This window comes from Acinonyx jubatus, chromosome A3 (assembly GCF_027475565.1).
Source record: "Acinonyx jubatus isolate Ajub_Pintada_27869175 chromosome A3, VMU_Ajub_asm_v1.0, whole genome shotgun sequence".
In the NCBI taxonomy this organism is placed as follows: domain Eukaryota; kingdom Metazoa; phylum Chordata; class Mammalia; order Carnivora; family Felidae; genus Acinonyx; species Acinonyx jubatus.
In genome coordinates, this window is record NC_069388.1 from 50,958,218 (window position 1) to 50,975,105 (window position 16,888).

The 16,888-nt window shown below is 40.6% G+C and overlaps 1 protein-coding gene across 10 annotated transcripts in view; it reads right to left on the reverse strand.

The window, feature by feature from the left end:
* The window catches only part of LIMS1 (LIM zinc finger domain containing 1), a 154,667-nt gene that overhangs the window by 15,568 nt on the left and 122,211 nt on the right, over positions 1-16,888 (reverse strand). For 8 of the 10 annotated variants that reach the window (XM_053200357.1, XM_053200353.1, XM_053200354.1 and 5 more), the window contains one exon: positions 10,353-10,512. In XM_053200357.1, the coding sequence (XP_053056332.1) occupies positions 10,353-10,508 (156 nt within the window). In that variant the 5' untranslated portion in view covers positions 10,509-10,512. Of the gene's footprint in view, positions 1-10,352; positions 10,513-15,468; positions 16,223-16,888 lie in introns of those variants that run through there. The other 2 variants (XM_015074783.3, XM_015074785.3) reach the window with 2 other exon arrangements.

Below are 16,888 nucleotides of genomic sequence, written 5' to 3' on the forward strand. Positions count from 1 at the left end.
TCTGTCTCTGACCCTCACCCCACTTACGTGCACCCGTGCTCTCTCTCTCCCTCAAAATAAATCAGTAAAACCTTGGTTTGCAAGCATAATTCGTTCCAGAAACATGCTTGCATTCCAAAGCACTTGTATATCAAAGCACATTTGAAGAACCATTGGCTCAGGTGTGATCATGTGACATTTGGCATCATGTACTACTTGTATTGCAAGGCACTGCTCATTTATCAAGTTAAAATTTATTAGAAATGTTTGCTCTTCTTGTGAACACCTGCAGAGTAAGTTATTCGCAATGCAATGTTTTACTGTAAATAAAACTTAAAAAAAAAAAAACAAAGAAAATACACAAGGCAGGGAAAGACTAGAAGCCTTATGGGTTTGAGGACTCCTGACTAATGACTTTTTATTGGTGTTCTGGGGCAATTAATCACAGTAAGATTTGAGATTCCTTTCTCTTGTGAAGGGGGAAAATCAAGTGCTACTGTGAATACAAATATATTATCAGAGAAATCAACTTTAGGAAGAAGAATCCAAAAATTTAGTTCTCTCAAACCAAAATACAAGGATCCAGAAATGGATCCCTTGAAACCATCCATAATGCAAACCCTTTGCATACCCTGGGCTGTGCTTATCCTGTATGAGGACTAATGCAAGAGAATTTCTTTTGCTACAACAAGCGCCTCTTTTCTACAGGTATAGACATGATCAAACACAGTTATGGGCTTGATATCCAAGCCTAGGAGAAAGGCCAGAAGTTGATCCAAAGTAAAACTCTAGGATAAAAATGAAAAATCAGAAATCAGAAATTTGAAAAAATCAAACTTTCAGAAGTACTACCTTTCTAGGTAACTGCATGTTACAACCCAAAACTGGTTTAAAATACCCTCAGCTTATAAGAAATATTAATTTGAATTAATTAATTCAATATTGAATATTGAATATTCAATAATTAATTAATTAATTAATTAATATTGTTGAAACGGAATGTCTAAGAACCCTACTTGCTGCCACCTGCCTGGAACAGGGATTGTTCAGTCTGGGGGAGGATGAACTCCAACCAAAAATAGCTCTGCTTTATGTTTTATGTTTGAATTCTGTGAAGACTCTCTTTCGAGGAGGGTGGGGCTTGATTCTGCTGCTTTAAAGAAAGCTCAGAATTAGAAACTTAGCTGGTAGTCTCATTTCAAGGCAAGTGCAAATGTTAACGATCTTCACTTGGTGATTCGTACTGGTTTGTCATAAATTGCTTTGAACTGAGTGGGTCAGCAGATAAGCTCCTCATCTAGTTGGGAAGTTTCCTCCCAACCAGACCTCCCTTCTCAGGGTTCAGCCTTCCTGAGTAATCATGATTCTGTGTAAGAGGAAATGAGTGAAGAAATCCCTTTGTAAACCATCTTTCTACTAAATCATTCATTATAAATTGGTCTTTCCTGTTATGCATTTTGTGATAGGAAAAAAAGGACACATTTGGGAATTTCAAACTAAGGAGAGAGAAAGAAATCTGAAGTATTAACAAATAACTTAATGTGTACTATGCCAAAATGAGAAAGGCTGCACACCATGTTCCTAGTTCTTGGTCCAGTCCATCCTGATTTGTAATGTTTGTAGAATTATATCACCCTTTAACTGTTGGTTCAATTTTACTCTCAAAAGTACCTTCTTAGGGGAAATACTAAGATAATCCTTTTACTGGAGATATGCCGAGATGTCACAAAGTTAGATTTGGGAGCTGTTATGGTGGCTATATACATATAGTTAGCATTAGGACCTCTGGGCTGAGCGGGTATCCCCCTCTGAAATGGCATTTAAACAGCCTGCTCATGCCACCAATGACTTGGTCATTTTATAAATATTTCTTCATATGTATTGGAATATGACTAGACATACTGGTAACTCATGAAAACCAGTACTGATGAAAACAGATTTCACTTTGAAGCAAACTACAATTCCAAATGCAAAAATCACTAATTGTATACAACTCATATATTTATCTGACCTCTCTAAATTTTCCTAATCTGAAAATGAGGAACAGAAGCATGGAAGTCATCAAGTTCTATCCAAATCACTGTGAAAACTGTATTCACTCCCAGAACTAGGGTATAGTGTGGTCCACACAGTATACCCTACAATGTAGGCTTTCCATAAATATTTACTGAATGACTGGATGAAAAAGTAGTGATGGCCACATACAAGAGAGCATTATCTCTCAGAATGATAAAATATCAGTCCCAGGAAACCATTTCAACTTCAGTGAGAGTTGGTGCATCCTAGTGGAGGAGAACCCAGTTTGTGCAGACAAGCAGGCATGAGTTAACATCCTGATTTGACCACATCCCCACTAGTTAACTGTGGTCAAGGTCTCTGAGCCTCATCACGGCCACAGGTAAGTTGGGAAAAAAAGTACCTAACTCACAGGATTTATGTGAGAATCAAATGAAAGAAGAACAACAAGAATAACAGTCTACAAAACACTTAGTATAGGGGCACCTGGGTGACTCGGTTGGTTAAGCATCAGACTCGGCTCAGGTCATCATCTTGTTGGTTTGTGAGATCGAGCCCTGCGTCAGGATCTGCACTGACAATGCAGAGTCTGCTTGGGATTTTCTCTCTCTCCCTCTCTCTCTGCCCCTCCCTGCTTGCACTCACGCGTGCAATCTCTCTCCCCAAATAAATTAAAAAACTAAAAAAAAAGGAAAGAAAAAAGAGAAAGAAATACCTAGTATAGTGCCTGGCTCAGAAATAAAAGTATTAGTGTAATTCACAAGTCTTCTAAAATCAGGAATTGTGGGACATTTATTCACACATAAAGTACTACATTCTAGACAAGGTTAAGGACTGTGACTTAACACAACAAGCTAGGTGACCTTACTCTCAAGAGACACATGGAAGCAGAAACAGCACCTCAACTCCTGGGGGTGTTAGGGGTGGCAAGCAATACCACCAACATGATTGTTTGAACATGTTGTTTTTACTACTGCCCTGATCACTACCTTCCAATACAGACAAAATTAAAAGATAAATATTTTTTGGAATCCTTAATATTTATTATTTTTTTAATTTTTATTTATTTATTTTGAGAGAGAGAGAGAGTGCACACAAGTGGGAGAGGGGCAGAGAGAGACAGAGAGAGAATCCCAAGAAGGCTCCACACTGTCAACACAGAGCCAGACGCAGGGCTTGATCCCACAAAGTGTGAGATCATGAACTGAGCTGCAAACAACAATCAGATGCTTAACTGACTGAGCGCCACCCAGGCGCCCCTGGAATCATAAACATTTAAAAGTTGTTTAAAATTAAAACACAGAAGTAGGATATTTGAAAAGAGAAAAATAAATTTCAGTTAGTGGAACCAGTACTAATCACCACACAGGTAATGTATCTTGCCTTCTGCTAAATGAGGATGATATTTTCATTATGAATAGTTGAATGATGACTATCCAAGAACGGTATAGTTATCTTTTCTTGTGTCAATTTAAACCAGAAAAATGTAGGCTCTCTTGAGGGTCTTTCTTAAGTGAAATCTGTCTAGAAATACTTTCTAATTAAATTTATGGGGCACCTGGGTGGCTCAGTCAGTTAAGCATCTGACTTCAGCTCAGGTCACGATCTCGCTGTTTGCGGGTTTGAGCCCCATGTCGGGCTCTGTGCTGACAACTCGGAGCCTGGAGCCTGCTTCTGATTCTGTGTTTTCCTCTCTTTCTGTTCCTCCCCCGCTTGCTTGCTCTCGCTCTCTCTCTCTTTCAAAAATAAATAAAGCTTAAATTTTTTTTTTTAATTTATGGAACAAGAATTAGCTCTAACTGCAGTCAAATTCTGAGAGACAGAACTATAAAAAGGTTTTTTATTTTGTGAGAGTACTGCCTAACCAACATGGGGAACACACCCACTTACAATGGACTTGCTATATCCCTAGTGAAGATCATAACCCTCATTGTTTAGTGTAATGGTTCTCAGCTGAGGGTGATTTAGCGCCCCAAGGGATATTCTGGTTGTCAGGACTGGGGATCTAGTGGGGAGAGATTACTAAACATCTTACAATGCACAGGACAGCTTCCAGAACACAGCATGCTACCTTGGTTCAAACTCATAACCGTATCAGACACATGTGATTAATCCCTTGTTAGAGAAAACTGAAATTCAAAAATATTAAATAACTTGCACCAAAGCCAGTAGAGCCGGGGTTCAATCCAAGGCTGTCAGACCCTAAAATCTACACTGCTTCTTCTGTATCCACCACCTCTTTTAGACAGAGCAATAGAGAATATAACCTAGAATTCTTAAATTATCTTGTGGGTTTCTATCAACTTAAAAACCATGGCTTCTCTGCCAACACACGATGTGAACTTCACTTGAGAACTGTTAATCTGAACACAGATAGATGAAGAGGTAATTCTGTTGGATGTGGAACAATGACATTACAGCCTGGGACTACTGTGTTCCTTTTTGACAACGTACCAATAAAGTGAATCCTCCTTCTATTTCCATTGCACAAATCTGAGGAAAATGCTGAGGTCCTGAAACAACCTAATTATGGATACATGGTTCCTAAGACATCCTAGGATGCACAGCTTCACTGACAGTTTCTCTCAGCAAATATTCAGAGGACCCACTAAAGGCAAGGCACGATGCTAGAAGCTGCTGCAGCTATATGTAGTGACAGCCTGTAAAATCATATCATGGTTATTTTCTAAAAAAAAGTACCTTCCATTTACTAAGCTCTTTACCAAGTGCCACTGTGCTGAAATATAAACATCATCTATTCCGGTTTTCAGTAGATTCTGGGGTAGAAATCTGTCCTCAGGTAGATTTAACTTCCTATTACCAACCAGTCTGTAATACTGTGAAGTTTTGTATTTAATTTTCAATGACTTGATCTTGGTCAGCCTAGTCTAATACACTGTAGGATAAGCTCCTTAAGACTTTATCTACCTTGCTCATCATTGTACTCCTAGAATGTAACATGGTGCCTGACACACTGTAACTACCTAACTAATATTATAAATATTGTTAAGTGGATGGATAGGTCAATAAAGAATGAATAAACACACACATGGGAAATCTCATGATGTCTGACTAATCGAGGCTGTTTGGTCACCTTCAATCTGTGACAGTTCCTCAACCTTGCCCTGTCTTAAATGACCTTGACACTTTAAAAAAAAATGCATGTTTATTATTTATTTATTTAGAGACAGAGCACACACACACAAGCAAGAGAGGGGCAGAGAGAAAGGGAGAAAAATCCCAAGCAGGCTCAACACTGTTAGCATAGAGACTGACGCAGCGCTTGATCCGATGAACTGTGAGATCATAATCTGAGCTGAAACCAAGAGTCAGGTGCTTAACTGACCGAGCCCTGCCCTTGACACTTTTAAAGGGTACGGGTTGTGTTTTGTAGAGTGCTCCTCATTATGTGTTTGTCTCATGATTAGACTGAGGTCATAGATTTGCGGGAATACCACAGGGGTAATAATATGCTCTATTTTCTTGTATCATATCGGAGAGTACATGATCTCAACATGATTTCTTACTGGTCATGTTTACCTTGACCACTTGATTAAGAGGGTATTGGGGTGCCTGGGTGGCTCAGTCGGTTGAGCGTCTGACTTCGGCTCATGTCATGATCTCACAGCTTGTGGATTCGAGCCCTGTGTCAGGCCCTGTGCTGACAGCTCAGAGGCTGGAGCCTGCTTCAGATTCTGTGTCTCCTTCTCTCTCTGCCCCTCCCCTGCTCGTACTCTGTTTCTCTCTCAAAAATAAACAAACATTAAAAAAAAAAAAAAGATGGTATCTGCCAGGGGCACCTAGGTGGCTCAGTCAGTTAAGCGCCTGTCGTAGGTTCAAGTCACGATCTCATGGTCCGTGAATTCGAGCCCCACATCAGGCTCTGTGCTGGCAGCTCAGAGCCTGGAGCCTGCTTTGGATTCTGTGTCTCCCTCTCTCTGTCTCTCTAACCCTGCCCCACTCACGCTCTGTCTCTGCCTTTCAAAAATGAATAAACGTTAAAAAAAAAAAAAAAAAGATAGTATCTGCTAGGTTTTGCCACCGCAAAGTCACTACTTTACCCTTTCTATATCCCTTTCAATACCCTTTCAATCCCAACTAGATATAACATGTCAGTCAATAAAAGAACATTTTGTTAAGGCCAGTATCCCAAAAATCATCCCTTAACTATGATTCTTCTGTTGTACCTCCTCCCCCAAAAAACACAAAAATTTAAAGTAACTTCATTTAGTGTTATATGTCTGGAAATTATTTCCAAACAATTTGGCAGAAGATGGGTGTTGTGGGTATGTGTGTGAGATGCATAAGGATACATGATATTCACTGTATTATTCTTTCAACTTTTCTGTAGGTTTTAAATAACAACCAAGTTTATTCAAGAACACCACATTGGCTTGAACCAATATACCAAATCAGTGGTTCACCTATGGTAGTGAAAATACATCATGACTAGGCATTTTACTCAGGGTTCTACCCAAAACTGAAATTTCCTATTTTTACATAAGAATACATTTCTTTCATCCACCACTCTGGACAATGTTCATGAAATGAGCAATAGGTAAATGAGTAAAGACTCTGAAGGATAGCCTGCAATGTTTATATTAGAAAATGTGTTCCCTGGGTCCTAGTGGGAATCTTAGCATTTTATCTTGCCATCTGTACAATCCAAGTACTGTATACATACCATTGTATTTATTAAGCACCTAGTAGTCATCAAATACTGCATAACAAACTATAGAGATACTGAATCAATGAGAACAGTCCTTGCACCCAAGGTATTCAATGTAATAAATTGTGAAATGCCGTCTTTACTAAAGGTATAAACAAAGTGCTGTGTGTCGTCAGAGAAGACAACTGAAATGAGACAGGTGTGAGTGGCCTGAAAACATGACTAATGTGGTCTTGTAAATAAAAACATCCCAGGTACAGCAGTCATTGATGACAGAAGCTATGGAGCACAAGAAGCACTGAGACAGACCTTATATTTTTTAGCAGTGATAGATTACAGCCTCAATGGCAAACTTTTAAGTTCACTTACTGAACCACATAAGCTGGTGGGTTGGAATTCACCCTGCATAAAGGAGCCAGTGCAGGTAATAATCCTGGTTGCTGCTAAAACAGTCTTAAGAGGAGCTGCAAATGAGCCAGAAATAGCTGAGCTCAATCAGCTTACCTCCAGACAAACATCCTCATGAATGGGTAGGAAACAGTAGTGTAATAGTAGACTTGCCTTTGGGCCAAAGGGAGGAGCATCCTGGCCATCTGATCCCAAATATCAGAAGTTACACAGTATAAAGTGAATCCCATTTTCAAGGGGAAGAACTAATTCTACAGAGAAAAGACTAGGGATGGTGGAAATAAGGAAGGTTGATGTTTTAATAATAAGACAAAAGCAATACAAAGCTGTAGAGTAGAAAGGACACATTTGCTATTATTACCAAGATTGAAGTCCATACTTTGTGTCTCAAATGGAAAGCAAGCCAGGTAAATTTTTAAGCCTGCTTTTCAATAACTGAAAATGAAGATTATTTCTTGGAAGCCCTGGATAGCTTTTTCTCGGACATCATTCAACCAAAAAGAAAGGCCAGATTTTCTACATGCAGATTTACACATCCCTGGCCTTGGAAAAGGGGTTTTAATTTTAAGTGTAGCTAAAACAGCAATCTTCCTCAGGACCCAAGGGACCTTAAGCTGGGCAATAGCCCATTCATAGACTAGTTCTGTGTATTCATAACATTCTGGAATAATATCAGATGGACCCAGGAAGCATATTTATAGTCCAGAAGTAAAGAGGAGTGAGGTGTGGGCAGGAGGACAAGTGTGAGTCATGCTTTATTCTGTCCCACTGAAAGCTCTCACAGAGCCTCCCCTCTGACTAAGCACAAGTGGCCTGACAGCTGACAGAACACAGATGCGGAACCAGGACCTTAGGAGGTGACAGTGCCTGACAACAATTATTAATTCCAAAGTGCCAGGTGAATGGACCATATAATATTGAATTAATGTTTGGAAAAACTGACCCTGCCTTTCCCTTTTGGATCCTTCTCTTCCTCCTCTGGACTCTCTCCTAAGGTTTTTGCCATAACTAACCATTTCAATAAAAATATCTAGATTTGAGGGGCATCTGGGTGACTTAGTCGGTTGGGCATCCAACTCTGGATTTGTTTGGCTTAGGTCATGATCCCAGCATCATGGGATCAAGCCCCACATCAGGTTCTGTGCTGAGCATGGAGTCTGCTAAAGATTCTTTCTTTCTGCTCATCCCTGCCCCTTCCCCTCTCCTGCTCTCGTGCTCTCTCTCTAGACTTAAAAAACAAACAAAAAAACCCCTTAGATCTGAAAAGAATACGCATGGGAAAGAATACCATATTAGACATTAGGAGACCAAACTAGGTTCTAATCCCATTCACATCACAGACCTACTGTGTTATAGCAACACTTCAACATCTTTGGGCCTCAAGGGGGTAAAAAAAAGTAGGGGTAAGGTTGGGACTGACAGAGTATGAAGACTCATGTTTCCTCAAGAGGCAGACACTTGGCTCTCTTTAAGTGACCTCCTTCCTTGCCAGAGTCCTGGCACACCTCTACTGTGCTGACCTGAGCCAGAGTCCCAGCACACCCCCACTGTGCTGACCTGAGAACCTGAGTGTTCCATCAAGACCACGGAAGCAGGTCCTTTTCCTTGTACTACAACTGAGGACTGCCCTCCCTCCTGCCCCTGCTCCCTTTCTCTCCCTGTTGCCTAGACCCCTAGCGATTTCCTTTTCTTCTTCAGAAATCTAGCTGCCGTTCTCCTCATTACCACTGGCAGCTTCACCCACAACCTCAGGAAGGGATCTGTTACCCTGATGCCAAGAAGCACAGTCCCTGCTCTAGCTGCCTCCTTGGTCTTCCCTCCTACTACGCCTCTTCTCACTGTCACTTGCCATTCCCAGCCCAAAGCCATCACATTTGACAGAAAAAGAGATTCCCACTGCCCAGGGAAGGAGTTTGGAAGAATGAAGGAAAAGAAAATAAGAATCTCTTCCTGTTGCTAGGGTTTTTATTGTGGGGAATATAGTTTCTGGGATACAGCAGGAGCTCAAATATGTGTTCTAATCAAAACTTTTTTTTTTTTTTTTTGAAAGACAGAGCACGAGCAGGGGAGGAAGAGAGAGAGAAAGATAGAATCCAAGCAGGCTCTGCAGGGTCAGCACAGAGCCTGATGTGGGGCTTGAACTCATGAAACCATGAGATCGTGACACTTAACCGACTGAACCCCCCCCCTCCTCCCAGATGCCCCTCTAATCAAAACTCTTAAAGCTTTCCCCAGAGTTATGTTACTATAGACAGGGCAGTTCTGCATGTCATGTGCATATGATGGGGTAAATAGCTTTTCTGCAGGCTGGCCTGGAAACCTCCCTCTCAGGAGGCGTTATTTCCATGGGAAAATGCCATCTGAGTGGCAAACAACTGACTTACTAATAACCACTAAAAATTACCTTTCCTTCCTCAGGAATGGCTTTTAAAACAGGGAAATTAAAAAATGTGCTAGGCAAAGAAGAAATCAAAGAGCAGCTGTCTCTGGCTATAACATAATTCTATGTACAGATATTATCACAGAGAGACATGCATATGAATAACACACACATATAAATATGTAAGGAGTAAGCTGGTAAAAGTGCACTATCTAACTGGTCACACACACACACAACCACTCTCATCTTTGTTAACAACATGGGCTTGGCCTCTGTAGACTACTCCCAAAAGCAGACATATTCTGTGAGTAGGGGCTTTTAGCAATGGTAAGAAGAAATCCAAGTGTAGACACCACAGGGTAACACACGAGAATCAGGAGCAAGAATTTGGAAAAGAAGATACATAGAAGAGCTTAATATGGACAGGATATCCCTCCAAAATATCCAAATAAGATCCTTCTTAGAGAATAAATGCATGGAAGCTCCTATTGATTGTTTGAAAGGTAGGTAACAGATACCCTGCCTTAGAGAGGATGTTTCATGGTGCTCTGAGTTGGGGAAAGACAGAGGCAGGAATCAGGAAGGTATGTGTAGGGGGCAAGCAAATCAGAAAACCTGCGGCTAAAGCTTACAAAAGGGCTCTGTCTGCTGAGCTGAAGTGCACAGATCTGATGGGTCGAGTCACAAGGCACCAAGGGTTCTGGCACAGGAAGGTGAAATGAACAGTATAAGTTGGTGGGTCTGTCAGGGCATTCCACACAGAAGCCATCACTGACCTGACAGGTACCAAAATACCTGGTACTTCAACACCATCTTCATACTGAAATTTAAACCGAAGAAGGATGCCTCAAAACAAGGTGGAGTGGGAAGGGAACGTTGCTTCTGTCCAGACTGACTCACCTCATAAAAGAGTCCCTCTGGGAACTGCTGGAAACACTGGGCACACACGAAGCACTGCTCGTGGTACAGCTCCCCGTTACTGTTTACTATCTTCTCGGCGGGCGCAAAGCCCCCCTTGCAGCGCTCACAGGTGGCATTGGCCAGGGCATTGGCCATGTTGCTGTAATACACAAAGGACAGAAGTCACAGACTGTCTACCTTTTCTTAAACTTAAGACTAAACAACATAAAGGACTAAGGAGAAAATTCTATCTGATGACAAAAATCATATTGTAGCCCTAAAGCCCAATTTCTTGTGTCTTAAGTACTCAACTCAAACTGTTCCCATCTCTTTGCCTTAGCATCTTAGGTGCTGAAAGGGTCTCTTGCTTGGAATCTGTTTTTAATATTGCTGACATTCTTCTTGCTAAATATACTAGAAGAGGGTGCCTGCTACCTGTGAGGAACTAGGGATAGAGATTAAAGTCAAGAGTTGCTCTTGAGAGAGCTTGAGGTTATAGCTTCCTAAGTAGCCTAATTAAAATATCCACAGGTCACCATCTCAAAGCCAGTTTTTCACCCTTCTGAGAACAGAATCTAAATTGCATGTCAACTGAATGCCATGTCCTAGGCTGGACACAGGTTATCCCTTTGGTTATATCCTGCTGAAGGCAACTGCTACAGTAGCTCTTAAAACCAGCCAGAGTGCCATGGTCCTGTAATCTCATTAGTAAGACAAGTATTAGGCACTGGCATTATAAGCTATATCTTAAAGTCACAGCATTGTCCATTATGAAGATCATCTTACAGACATGACACAGGGAGGTTCAGGGAGGTGGAATGACCTATCCAACTTCACAAGTCTCAGTAGTTAATGAAAGATACAGGACCAGAATCCAGGGCCCCCATTCATAAAATCACAACCAGATTATCGTATCAATTTCAAAAATCCGAGAATATGTGATAGGGACACCATCACGCTTTTACATATTAGGCAGTCAAGTGACCACTGAAGAGCCCAGTGACCCGATCTCTCCCTTGCAGTCATTCCACTGTACCTTGAAGCATATAGGAAGAACTCTATAAAGGGTTCCAGGCCCTATTTAACCACTGTGTATTTGGGGGCGTCTGGCTGGCTCAGTCGAAGGAGCGTGCAACTCTTGATCGTGGGGTCGTGAGTTCAAGCCCCATGTTGGGGGTAGAGATTACTTAAATAAACTTAAAAAAAAAAAAAAAAGAAAGAAAGAACTGCTTTGTTTTAAAAGGCCATGAAGTGAGGAATGTCCCCTAACCAGAGCAGTCATTGGCCAAACTGTCCTTCACAATTTGGCAAGTTTATTTTCAGACACCCACTCAGAGCACAAGCTCTACCTGTGTGTCTAGGTCCCTGGTGCAGCCTGTAACCACCCAGATATTGAATCAATCCACCTGGTAAAGATACTGCTGACATTCTCCAGAATCTTCACAACCACCCTGTGAGGCAGGTGAGGAGTCTTCATTTTACAGATTAATAACTGCCTTGTCCCCAGCCGGTTTCTAAGTTTTGCCGTTTCCTTAGCAGAAAGGCTCACACATATGCTGTCTCACCTCCACCCCACCCCAGTGGAAGAAAACTTTGCCTTCTTGCCCCAAATGTTTCAAAGAACAGCATTCCTATTTTGTAGCCTTGCCATAACTAACCTCATGCAGAAGTACCATGTTCATAACCGCATACCAATCAAAACTCAACTTTACTTATAGGCTTAAATATAAAATTAAAATATCACAAAAAAAGAAAACAAAGGAGTGCCTGGGTGGCTCTGTCAGTTAGGTAACTGACTTGGTTTCGGCTCAAGTCATGATCTCATGGGTTTGTGAGATTGAGCCCCACATGGGGCTCTGCACTAAGCATCATATAGCCTGATTGGGATTCTCTCTCCCCCTTCTCTCTGACCCTCCCTGCTTGCATGCAACTTGCATACACTCTCTCAATAAATAGATAGATAGATAGATAGATAGATAGATAGATAGATAGATAGATAAAATCTAAAAAAAGGAAAAGAAAAAAAAAAGGAAGACAGGCAGCCTCACTGCTTGGCAAACCTAGCCTAAGTTATCACATTAAAACAAATTTTCTATTTTGTCATTTCAAAATTACTGTTGGTTAGGGAGAAAAATCTTCACATTCCCTTCTTACTGGGTTTTGCCGTAAGCTAGATGAATTACAACAATTTTAATAAAGCCCTTGGAAAGGTTTGTGTTTCTCCTTTCTCCTGACCAAAATCCACAGGTGTCCCTAGATGAAGGATGGGAAGCCCGCACCTGCCCCCATAATTCTTAATATCGTTTTGAAGATAAAATTTAAAAAAGTATGTAACTTTGGAAGCCAGAAGATGCTACTCAAAGACAAAGTGTCATTATTAATTTTCAACCCCCTCAAAAGGTTCACTCAATCCTTATAATTTTAAAAGAACTCCTAAAAAGCAGGAAGTGCAGAACATTCTGGAATGTCCTGATCCATTATTATCTTGGTTCTTAAAGTACAGGGGTCACTGTGACCCTTTTAGGGGTTCAAAAACTCCCTTCCTTTTTCAACTATATCTCTATGGGAAGCATATTTTCTTTATATACATTAGCGACATATTACAATAGGATAAACACAGAATCAGAACTGAGAAACTGTCTTAGACAGTCACTAATGAGATTTGCAAAAATGTAATTCATGCCATTTTTCCCACCAAGCTTCTGTCATTTGAAAACAGTTATTTTTCATAAAAATTAATATCAATAGTTATTAGTATTAACATGTAATGGGTTTATTGTTTTTTAAATTAATAAATATTTTGTTCTCAGTTTTATTTTCAAAAACAGTAAATATCTCAAGCAAAAGCTCTTTGGGGACTTCAATAATTTTTTTTTTCATTTTTTAAAACATTTTATTTATTTTTGCAAGACAGAGAGATAGAGCATGGACAGAAGAGGGGCAGAGAGAGAAGGAGACACAGAATCTGAAGCAGGCTCCAGGCTCCAAGCTGTCCACACAGAGCCCGATGTGGGGCTTGAACCCATGAACCATGAGATCCTGACCTGAGCCGATGCTTAACTGACTGAGCCACCCAGGAGCCCTGGGGGACATCAACAATTTTTAAGAGTGTAAAGCAGTCCCAAGACCAAAGCATTTATCACCTGTTTACTACTCATTATACTAAACACTGGTTATAGTCAAATTCAAATACTCAAATAGAATTAGAAAATAGGTTGACACATTATAAAAACAAATACATAGTTTCCCACACACAGGAAAAATAAACTAGTTTTAGCCATAATGTAATGTGTATTTTTGAAGAGGTATTCCTTTTAATAACAAGCAGGATAAGGAAACAGAACCTTAGAGGAAACTTTCAGAACAAAAGCCCCAATAATCTCACCCAGCTACTGAACTGTTTACATTTCCTTTTCCTCTCCTGTTTTTGACCCTCTGGCAGTATTTATTCAATGGACTATTTTTTAGAGCAGTTTTTGGTTCACAGCAAAACTGAGCAGAAAGTGTAAAGAGTTCCCATTTACCCCCACATCCGAGCCTCCCCTGCTACCAACACCCCCACCAAAGAGGTAGTACTTTGTTACAACTAATGAACCTACAGTAACCTGTGTATTTTTTTTTACAGTTGTTTTTATCTTTAACACTACTATGATAGAAGTTACATTCTATTTTATTATTTTTATTATTTTTAGTTCAGGTAATTATTTATTTATTTATTTATTTATTTACTTATTTATTCAATTTAAATTCAAGTTAGTTAACATATCATGTAGCATTGGTTTCAGGAGTAGAACCCAGTGACTCATCACTTAAAACATACAACACTGAGTGCTCATCCCAACAAGTGCCCTCCTTAATCCCCATCACCCATTTGACACATCCTCTCACCTCCTTCCCCCCCAGCAACCCTCAGTTTGTTCTCTGTATTTCAGAGTCTCTTATGGTTTGCCTCCCTCTCTACATTTTAAAAGTTATGAATGATAGTTATAACTGTCATCAGGCTAGAAATAATTACTTGGCTGATTTTTCAAAAAGGGATATGCTAAGAAGTGTTGATGACAAAGAATATATATGTTGGGAAGTATCTTTACATCTGGCCAGTCATAACTGATTGTTATGTCAGTCATAACTGACCCACTTCCACAAATTAGCTGCACACAGAAAACTTGGCATCATTGAGCTTTTTGTTTTTCTTTTGTCTTATTGATCAAAGTATGGGAAAAAATTTTCTGGCATTAAAATGAAAAACAAATTTGTAAATCCAAAAAGCATCTTGAAAGTCCATGAAGCATTTTGGTTACAGTATAATTATAATTGCCCAATTATACTTAAACAGAACTCTTTATAAGTTGTGAAAAATAAATGACATCTGTTACAATACCACACAGAATGGGTTCATGGAAATAGAGAATCAGGTCAGTTAAATTCTCCTTAACTCTTAATTGACAAATTGGGAATCTGCAATAATTCGAAGCTTCCGACTTTACATGAGTTGGTCTAAATAATACTAAATACTACTCTGCACTATTTTTTTTATTGTTTGCTAAAATCCACTTAATGACATGAATTAGACTAACTTTTTAGAGTTAATGGCACACACACACACACACACACGCAGGTTACACAACATTCTTATTTATTCATTCAGTCCCTTTGAGACAGTATTAAACCCAGTTAGCCTACTTCAAACTGCTTTGTTAAACCTAACAAAAATGTGCATCCTTATTAACAGTCTGTAGTTCAGTTTTTACTGTTCCCCTCAACTGACCCCTTATGTGTAGGAAGTTTTAGAGCATACAATTTTTCTATTATAAATCCTGACAGCAAAAACTCTAAATCTCCCTCTTGGACTACATAATGAAAATGTACTATTATCAGGAACCTACTGAAGACAAAGATGTTACTACTATTACTTTAAAGGCAGCATTTTTGTTCACTTCTGCATTTCATCTGGTGGATTCTTGCCTGCTGGAATACACCCCCCGCCCCTCCATCACCCTAGAATGCCCCTGCTAAAAGTCGAGGAAATAAAACCATCAATAGCTAGTGAACTTGAAACCCAAGATGGCTAGATCTGGAAGAGGGGAGCTCCTCTCCCAGGAGAAGAGACACTTACAATTTCGCATAAAAGTCACAAAACTCCTTGTAGACCTTTACGTCACTGTGCCTGCGCTGCAGTTTGGACACAGCCCTCTCGTCTTCATTGCCATTAGCCTGGTGGACATTGTTAAGAGCTGTCTGGGGGATTTCTTCATTCTCTGGGATAACATAGGGGCACACCCTGCCCGGGAACGCCATCCGTGGGTGCTTGAGAGCCCCAAACCCAGGGCAGAGAGTAGCAGGCAGGGACAGAGAAACAATTTCCAGGCCTCCCCTGTTTCCCTGCCAGGGTCACTCCCACTGTTCCCACAGACGTCAGCCCTGCGTTTGCCAGGATCATTCCTAGCCTTTCATGTTAAGAGCTCCAGCAGCAAAGCAGTCAGTTGGTGTGCCAGTCCTGATTTACTGAGGCATTTCTGGAAGCTCCAGAAAACATTCCACAAAGCAGTGACAGTCTTTGCTGGAACAATCTTCCTGATGGACTGTGTCTGTAAACACTGCTATGGAAGGAAGAACTGCTTGGCAGGGTCCGAGAGAAACAAACATCCACGTGTCCTGGGGAATCTGTCACCAGGCATCAACCACACAAACACTGTGCTTCTTGTAAAACATCCCCAGATATTCTGTTCCTAAACAAGCTCCCCACTGAGGCCAAATGCAGCTGGCACACTCTACGGGGCGTTGTAATGGCCAGGGCATGCTTGCCAGCTATACCCACGGTTGCCGTCCCCCAGGGTTCTGTGAGTCCCTGAGATTTGGAGCTACTTTGGACTTTCATTGATCCTAGTACTTGGTACATAGCAAGAGTTGGATGATGTGTTCAATGAATGGACATAAGAAGAAATAGGAAAGCGCTAGAGTCTAGTTAGAAACCCCCAGCTAATCCTAGCCTTTATCATGGTTAAGGATGCTGCTGGCATTCCTGCAATAGTCAGTCTACAGTACTGTTGTCTTGTAGCAGTGCTACAGATGAGGAGGGTGATGATGAAGGCCACGGGCAATAGAGGGGCTCAGAACCTTTCTCCAGGCCCATTCCTCTGAGACCTAGGTGCTCGATTTCTCACCAAAATCAAGGTACCAAGGGCCACTTAAGAAAGAAAAGCTAGAGAGTAGGTAAAAGGTACACTGACCAACAGAGGTCACACTAGAGATGAGAGCCATGAAAGCATCAGCAAACAGACACAATGCAGCTGAGACTCCCAAATAATAACAATAAATAATGCTACCTAAGCATTTGTAAGTACTATCACATCCCTATAAGGTAGGTATTATTTACAGTTGAGGAACTGAGGTGTAAGGAGGCTGAATAACTAATTAAGTACATGGGAGAGTCAAGATTTAAATCTAAGTAACCTTATTCTAGGGCCTATGTTGTCAACTACCATGTCAGAAAATAGTTAAACATATTCACTGGAGAGCAAAATAAGTTAACTACA